The sequence below is a fragment of the Suncus etruscus genome, chromosome 6 (genome assembly GCF_024139225.1).
Source record: "Suncus etruscus isolate mSunEtr1 chromosome 6, mSunEtr1.pri.cur, whole genome shotgun sequence".
Lineage (NCBI taxonomy): Eukaryota > Metazoa > Chordata > Mammalia > Eulipotyphla > Soricidae > Suncus > Suncus etruscus.
The window spans coordinates 45,479,806-45,488,318 of NC_064853.1; the positions used below are offsets into that span (position 1 = coordinate 45,479,806).

General features: G+C 50.5%; 1 protein-coding gene across 1 annotated transcript in view; it reads right to left on the bottom strand.

Annotated features, from left to right (window-relative positions):
* Window positions 1–5,708, bottom strand: part of KHDRBS1 (KH RNA binding domain containing, signal transduction associated 1) — a 34,618-nt gene extending 28,910 nt beyond the window's left edge. Inside the window, 2 exon segments of the mRNA XM_049775188.1 lie at window positions 5,240–5,407; window positions 5,410–5,708. Coding sequence (XP_049631145.1) covers window positions 5,240–5,407; window positions 5,410–5,641 — 400 coding nt within the window. The 5' untranslated portion in view covers window positions 5,642–5,708.
* Between the last annotated feature and the right edge of the window lie 2,805 nt (window positions 5,709–8,513).

Below are 8,513 nucleotides of genomic sequence, written 5' to 3' on the forward strand. Positions count from 1 at the left end.
TCCAATGGTCTGAGGGACAGTGAACTGGACCCCTGTTGAAAAAGTTTGAGGACCCCTGTTCCAGGGTATCTAGGTGTCATTCCATATCTTAACCTTGTTTTGTTTTAAGACTACATTCAGATTACTACATACATACTACTACAGACCTCAAAACTTAATCCTGCCTCTGCTCAGGAATCACTTTTTATTTATTTGGTTTTTGGGCCACACCCGGCGGCGCTCAAGGTTTACTCCTGGCTCTGTGTTCAGAAATCAGTCCTGTCAGGCTCGGGGGACCATATGGGATGTGGGGGATTGAACTGGGTCCATCCCGGGTCAGCAGCATGCAAGGCAAATGCCCAACTGCTGTGCTATCTCTCTGGCCCCCCAGGAATCACTCATGGCACATTTGGGGGACCATATAAGGTGCTGAGAATTAAACCCTGGCCAACTGTGTGCAACAACAGAGCCCTACCAGTTATTCTAAGAGTTCAGTATCAATCTTGTCATTATTTCACTGCTCTTCACTAGCTCTCACAGCGATGCTTTCAAAGGGATTCTTGGCAATGTTTTGTACAATACTTCTTTTTTTGTTTTTTGTTTTGAGGCCACATTTGAGTTCAAGGGACATAAGAACAATAAGGAGGGAACTGGTAGACCAAGTACAGCACTAAGCACCCTACTGAGTCAGGGCTATTTGCTCCAGCTCCTAGGATACTTTTTCTTTCTTCTTCCTTTTTTTTTGGGGGGGGGGGGATACTTTTTCTTAAATCCAATCATTGGATTTACAAAGTTACAAAGTAGGGGCCGGGCGGTGGCGCTGGAGGTAAGGTGCCTGCCTTGCCTGCGCTAGCCTAGGACGGACCACAGTTCAATTCCCCTGCGTCCCATATGGTCCCCCAAGAAGCCAGGAGCAACTTCTGAGCGCATAGCCAGGAGTAACCCCTGAGCGTCACAGGGTGTGGCCCAAAAACAAAAAACAAAGTTAGGGCACTAGTTACAATTCCTGAATGCAGAGTCAGGAGTAATCCAAAGCATCATGGGGTGTGCCCAAAAGAAACAAAAACAGTTACAAAGTTATTCACGATTGAGTTTCAGGCCTACAATGTTTCTTCATATTCCAACAAACTTTCATTCCAGTACTGGTTGCTTGCCGCCATCAACATCCCAGTTTCTCTCTCCATTGCCACCCAACACGTCTCTATGACAGGCATTTTTCTCCTCTTTAAACCTTTTTCTTAAAAAAAAAAAAAAAAAAAAAAGGCATTATGGGGCTGGAGAGAGAGCATAGCGGTAAGGTGTTTGCCTTGCATGCAGAAGGACGGTGGTTCAAATCCCAGCATCCCATTTGGTCTACAAGCCTGCCAGGAGCGATTTCTGAGCTTAGAGCCAGGAGTAACCCCTGAGCGCTGCTGGGTGTGACCCCCGCCTCCCCCCCAAAAAAAGAGGGCCTGGAGAGATAGCACAGCGGCATTTGCCTTGCAAGCAGCTGATCCAGGACCAAAGGTGGTTGGTTCGAATCCCAGTGTCCCATACGGTCCCCCGTGCCTGCCAGGAGCTATTTCTGAGCAGACAGCCAGGAGTAACCCCTGAGCACCGCCGGGTGTGACCCCCCCCCCAAAAAAAGGCATTATATTGGTCTGGGGATGTGGCTCCAACGGCAGAGGTGTACCCCTCCTTCCTCAGAACCACTGCATGTGGCACATACAACATTTAAAAAACTGATGAGGGAGCTAGAACAATAGTAGGGCGCTTGCCTTGCACACGCCCAGGTTGGATTCCCAACATCCCAGAGAAACCCCTGAGTATTGCCAGGAATAATTCCTAAGTGTAGAAACCAAAGTAAGCCCTGAGCATCTCTGGATGTGACCAAAAATAGTATCTGAAATCTACTGCTGGTATTCTAGTGATGAGGTAGAGGGTTGGATATGTGGATCCAGAATGATTGGTCTAGTTATACTACTTACAAATCATCATTTATTTTTATTTATTTTTCGGTTTTTGGGTCACACCCAGTGGCTCTCAGGGTTTACTCCTGGCTCTGTGCTCAGAAATTGCTCCTGGCAGGTAATGGGAGGACAATATAGGATGATCAGTCCTGGATCAGATGGGCTGCATGCAAGGCAAATGCCCTACCGCTGTGCTATCTCTCGGGCCACATTATTACTCTAGACAATTTTTTTGAGGGGGCCACACCCAGTGATGCTCATGGTTACTCCTGGCTATGTGCTCAGAAATCGCTCCTGGCTTGGGGGACCATATGGAATGCTAGGGGATCGAAAGGCGATCTGTCCTAGGCTAGCGCTGGCAAGGCAGACACCTTACCCCATGGCCACTGCTCCAGCCCCCAGACAATTATTTAATCTACTTGCCTGGGTTTCCTTAAGAGAAAATAATTTTCTCATAGTAGTACATAAATTTACTTTTGTTTTTAGGGGTCCACACCCAACATGCTCAGGTATTATTCCTGGCTCTGCACTCAATAATCATGTTTGGTGATATTTGGGGGAGTATATGAGATGCTGGGGATTGAACCAGTGTTGGCAGTGTGCAAGGCAAGCATCCTACCCACTGTGCTATTGCTCTGGCCCTAGGCTAAATTTTTGATGTAGTGTTGAGACCAGTGCCTAAACAATGTATAAGTTATAGTTTTCTGAGATATCAAAGCTTAAAACCATCTATCTTCTCAGTTGAATTAAATAAACTCCCTTTTCTAGACCAGTCAAAAATACCAAAAATCAGGGTCCAACTTCTAAGGAGACATAGCCATATTAAGCAGTCTTGCTACATGCCTCCTTTATTTTTTTTTTTTTAGCAATTTAGCATTCCCCAATTCCATTTTTCCAACTAATATTTCATTTTGGTTTAGTTAAAAAAATAAGTCAATCATTAAATAAACCAGAGGTGGAAATCACAGTAACTTTTTTTTTTTTTTGGTTTTTGGGCCATGCCCGGCTGTGCTCAGGGGTTGCTCCTGGCTCAGAAATAGCTCCTGGCAGGCACAGGGGACCATATGGGACACGGGGATTCAAACCAGCCACCTTAGGTCCTGCATCAACTGCTTGCAGGGCAAACACCGCTGTGCTATATCTCTGGCCCGAAATTACAGTAACTTTTTTTTTTTGGGCCACACCCGGCGGTGCTCAGGGGTTACTCCTGGCTGTCTGCTCAGAAATAGCTCCTGGCAGGCACAGGGGACCATATGGGACCCCGGGATTCGAACCAACCACCTTTGGTCCTGGATCGGCTGCTTGCAAGGCAAATGCCGCTGTGCTATCTCTCCGGGCCCTACAGTAACTTTTTAAGTACTGACATCTTATATTTCTCCTAAGAAATAATCTTTGACTTTGAAACACTATAACGAGAATTGATATGGTCAAAAAGACAAAAAAAAAAAATACCTTGCACACTATATCCTATACCACTGGTTTACATCTAGAAGAAAACCAGTGACAGGCTATTACTTAAGAAAAGTGAAACAAAGGCATTCTATGTCTATGCTTTTTGTTATACACTTTATCCTCACATCACGCCCTTACTTTTGGGGTGCCACATCAGGCAGTTACTCCTGGCTCTGTACTCAGGAATCACTCCTGGTGGGCTCTGGGACCATAGGAGACGCCAGGATGGAACCTGATTGGCTATGTGCAAGGCAGAGGCCCTACCTGCTGTCATCATCCCCTTTTAGGGATGTAGTTACTGAGAATCAGAAAGGATCTGAAATTCAAACCAAAGTCAACGCCTTAAAAAAGTTCTACAATTTATTCTTAGGCTTTTAATCCGGACTGATATAAAGATCTGGGTAAATACAATTAGACTATGAAGTCAATCTTACCGTTTAGTCTGACATCTTTCAGTCTGAGTAGTTGTATTCAGTCAACATACACATTTAAAACACATTATGTTTGTTCGTTATATTCAAAACAAAGACCAATGAAATAAATATTTCTTGCTCTTACAGAGCTTGCCAGAACACAATGAAACAATATTCAATCAGTGATTGTTTCAAAACAGCAAAGCTGGTGATCAATCTTGTTCTTCACCACCACGTGCTGTGCCGTGCTACTGTTTGAAAGCAGAGACCTCTACCAAGGCTGGGAGATAACAGAACAAAGGGAGGGCAAATGTTCTGTTCAAAAAGGATCTGTCCATTACAGCAACCCTGCCAGACTCCAACCACTCATTCTGTGTTGAAGCCTGTACATTTCAACTTGCTCCCTAAAATCTGGCGAAAAGACACGCATCATTAAAACGTTTGAAGCAGAAGTGAATTTTCGAAACAGACGTCTTTTAGAAAGGAATTGGGGGGACTAGGTGATTGGCTCGTGTGGAGGAGCAAAGCGAAGCGCTGGTCTACAGACAAGAGAACAAAGACGATTTTCACTACCGAAGCAAGGAGGGGAAAAAAGCAACAAAAAAACCCCAGCGAGGCCGAAGAGTCTTTTGAATAAAAAAAACTTTTTCAATTTCTGTCGAATTCATGGGGGAGGAGGAAATCCCATTGCAAAAAAACACCCTCCAACTCTTTCTAGCATCCCATGCCACTATTCTGTGGCAGCACACCACACACCCCCCCTTGTAGAACAAGGCTGAAGACGACAACGTTTTTAAATAGAGAAGGCGCAACCTCCGGCTCTGCAAGCAATAATAAAAAAAATAAGACGCTGCGGTGGGGAATGAGGTTTCGGAGAAGCACCGAGCTCCGATTCCCACAGGTTGCTCCTGCCTCTCGAGCTCTGGTTACACGGACGGACGCAGTCGGCCCGGGCTCGGGCCTGGGCCCCCGGCGTGGTCTCGCGATCGCGGGGTGGGGGGGGGCGGCACTGGTCTCGTTCCACCCTCCCTGCACCCCGGGGGAGCACGGCCTGCCTTTCCAAGCCCTGCCCCCGAACCTGGAGCCCCTGGCAGCCGTCTTTTGTGGGGAAGGGGGAGGAGGAGGGAAGGAGCCCAGCCCCGAGGGAGCCCGGCGGGGGCGGGGAGCGCGGCGCTTTCCACCCATCCATCCCTCCCTCCCTCCCTCCCCAGCTCGCTCGCTCGGGAGATCCCCAAAGTCGCCTGGGGGGCCCTCAGGGGCACCCCAGAAGCTCTCGTGTCTCGAGCCCTCACGCCCGGGCTGGGAGGGGTGGAGAAGCGGGCCGGGCCAGGCAGGGCTTTGGGGGTGATGGTCTGGCCCAGGGGCGCAGGGGATGGGGGACGGACGCTCACGATGGCTGCCTGGTACCCCGGGACGGGGAGACGGAGCCCCGAGCTGCGGGTTTACCTGCCGTGAGCAGCTGCATGGCGTGCGTGAAGGACGGGTCGAGCGAGTCCTTCTCGGCCATGAGCTCGGGCAGGTACTTGTTCTCGGGCTCCATCTTGGCCGCGGCCGTGGCCGAGGGGGGGCAGCAGCGGGGTGGGCGCCGCGGGGCCGCCCCCGGGGGCGTCGGGGGGGCCCCGTGGCGGCGGGCGGCAGCAGCGGCGGCGGTTGCGTGGCGGGCGAGGCCCGGGCGGCCCCTCGGGAGCCGCCGCCGCCGCCGCCGCCTCCGCCCCGGGACCGGTGAGGCAGCGGCGGCTGGCGGGAGGGCGTCGGGCGCATGGCCGAGTAGGGCCCCGCGGGCTCCAGGGTGCAGCTGCGGCACGAGGAGCGGCCCATGCGTGCGGCGGGGTCGTCCCGGCGCTGCATCGGCGGTTGGAGCGGAGCGAGGTGCGAAGGGGCGAGAGCGACGGAGCCCGAAGCCGACCCGAGCGACCCAAGCCCCAGAGAGCACCGGAAGTGAGGCGCCGCGCATGCGCAGCCGGCCCCCGGCACCGCCCTTGGGCGTCTCGGCGGAGAACAAAGTCCCCCCCACCCCACCGAATCGGGCTACTGCGCGTGCGCAGCGCCGCGATCTCCACTCGGAGCTGCGCTTCGGCCTCGACGCCTGCCGGGCCCGAGGCTTCTGCGCACGCGCGGGCTGGCTCCGCGCTTCTCTCCCACGTGACTTGGCGCTAGCGGGACACGTGTCTCCTCCCCATCCCGGCCCGGCCGGCCTGGTGCGCGGCGGAGGGGGCGGGCGCTGTGGAATGTCTTTGTCTAATAACGCGCGGGCCCGGACTTGGCGGGGCGGGAGGCCTGCCTGGTGCTCGTGGTTGGGGCCACACCCCCCTGTAACGGCTGCGCGGTCGGCCGAGCCCCAAGGGCCCAAGTCACTCCACCCCGGGGCTGGCTCGCCTTGGAGCAGGCCTCTGTGGGTGGGGGGGACGCTGGAGAGGAACAGAGGGAAAATGGAGGGCGTTGGGGCCCCAAGAGCTCGAGCGGGAGGAGGGATTGCCATAAAGGGGATGGGGGAACTACAAATGCCGGCCATGGAGAGAGATTATGATTGTGCTGAGGGGTGGAAAAGGGTGCGAGGAGGGCATGGCTTGAAAGCCGTTGGAAAACTTGAAACCACCAGGGGGAAGGTCCTCTACACTAGCAAGGAACCCCGACCAAAACTGGGAACCCCAAAAAGTCATAGTCTAACGTTTTCAGAGGAAGAGTGCTAAAACATTAGTCATGGTTAAGGAAATAAGTCTGAAAGGCCCTTTTTAGTCAGACCTAAGAGGACTGCTTTCTGCTAGCATCATCTCATCTCCTCCCTCACCTGGGGTGGAAACCTGGTTCCCTAATCTATTCTTTCTGCTCCAGGGTGGCACCTTTCATTGAAGGGTAGGATTCCTGGCTTCTTTTCTGAAATCCACTGACCCTTTTCACTATTCTTTTTTTTTTTTTTTTCCACTATTCTTAAGGCCCAGTGTAGAGGTGGGTCGCCCTGGCATTCTCATCCTGGGGTATACAAATGTGTCTGTTTTCTTTGTCTCAAAAGTCTAGTAGGGTCTTCCCAGGCCTGGAGAAATTGAGGGGAAGAAGGTGCATGCTTCCTATATAACTCCCACAAAAATCTAGTGTCATATTAAACTTTTCTGAGCTTAAAGGTATTTGCTTTTTCTATTCTAAATCAAAGCTTCTGTCCCTTTATTTGCTGGAGCAGTTTTTCTAATAAACCCAGGCTCTTTGTGTGTTTTTGTTTTTTCCGAACCCTAAAGTGTTCAGGGTTTATTGCGGCAGGACCTGATGTTCTGGAACCACTCTAGTGTGCCACAAAGACAGTAGGGTACTGGAGATTGGTAGTGCACAAGACAAGTGCTTTCCTGTCATACTATCCCTCTGACCCAAGCCCACATTTTTTCAAAAACATTTCTGTAATGTCTTCTGGGTGCCAGGAACCGATTGCTGAGGCTTAGAGGCCTTCTATTTGTCTTCATTAAGGGCTAGCTATGTTCTTGAAACTAGAGGAGAGAAATTAACAGTAGAAATGAGAATGATACACAAGTATTGTCCTAAGTTATCACTTGTGCATTATACACATTTGCTTCCAGAGTCTGGTGAATACTTTGAGGTCTCATGGGTAGTTAATCGTGAAGCAGGAGAGAAAATTTTGTTTTCAAATGATTAGGAGGAATGTAATGGTGGCAAGTGCCAAAAGATATGTGCATATTAAATACGATTGGAGTTCCAAGCAGAAAAATAGACTTCGGCCAAGGGAGAATGAATTCTAGGCAATGGGAACTGTGACTAAATGAACAGAGATGGAAGAGAGTTTAAGTAATAGGAGCAATCTAGCTGTGGATTCAGAGCAAATTTGGGGGGGAGGGAAAGGTGCAGGAAGGATAGATGGCTCCCTGGCAACTCATTTCTGCTGCTGTCTTTGAAAATTCTGCTTGGGTGGTGATGATATAAACGACTCCAGTGTGTGTCCTTGCTCTGTAATGAGATGCCCAGAGAGAAGTATCCTGAACCGAGGCTGATGAAACTTTGATAAAGCTGACAGAGGAGCTGTCAGCATCGGTGTCTATGAGTTTCTAAAGTCAAATCAACAGTCCAGGTAGCTACCAAACCTTATAAAGAGGGAAGGCTTGAGCTTTTCTTTCTGGGGAGAAGTACAAAAGGTGATGGCAGCTTTCATGGTGTATGTGTAAGTGTGTGTCTAGGGAGGAGGCAGAAAAGAGTAATTTATGTGAAAGCCATGTGTGTGTGTGTGTGTGTGTGTGTGTGTGTGTGTGTGTGTGTGTGTGTGTAGGAAGCAGGCAGGAAAAAGTAATTTACTTGAAAACCGGAAGGTCTGGAGTTCATTTTCTCCTCTACACCTCGCAGTGTTCAGAGATCCCTCCTGGTGGTTCTCAAGGGACTATATGGGGTGCCAGGGATTGATTTTTGTTTGTTTGTTTTGGCCACACTCAGCTGCACTCAGGGGTTACTCCTGGCTCTGCACTCAGAATTGCTCCTGGCAGGCTCGGGGACCATATGAGATGCTAGGGATCAAACCCAGGTCTGTCCTGGGTTGGCAGCATGCAAGGCAAACACCCTACTGCTGTGCTGTCATTCTGGCCTCTGGGATGCCAAAGATTGAACTTGGGTCAGCTGGTGTAAAAGACAAGTGACCTTCCCACTATCTCTTCAGCCCAATAGTTTATTTCCTAAATCGCTCCTGGCAGGCACGGGGACCATATGGATTGCCAGGATTTGAACCACAGTC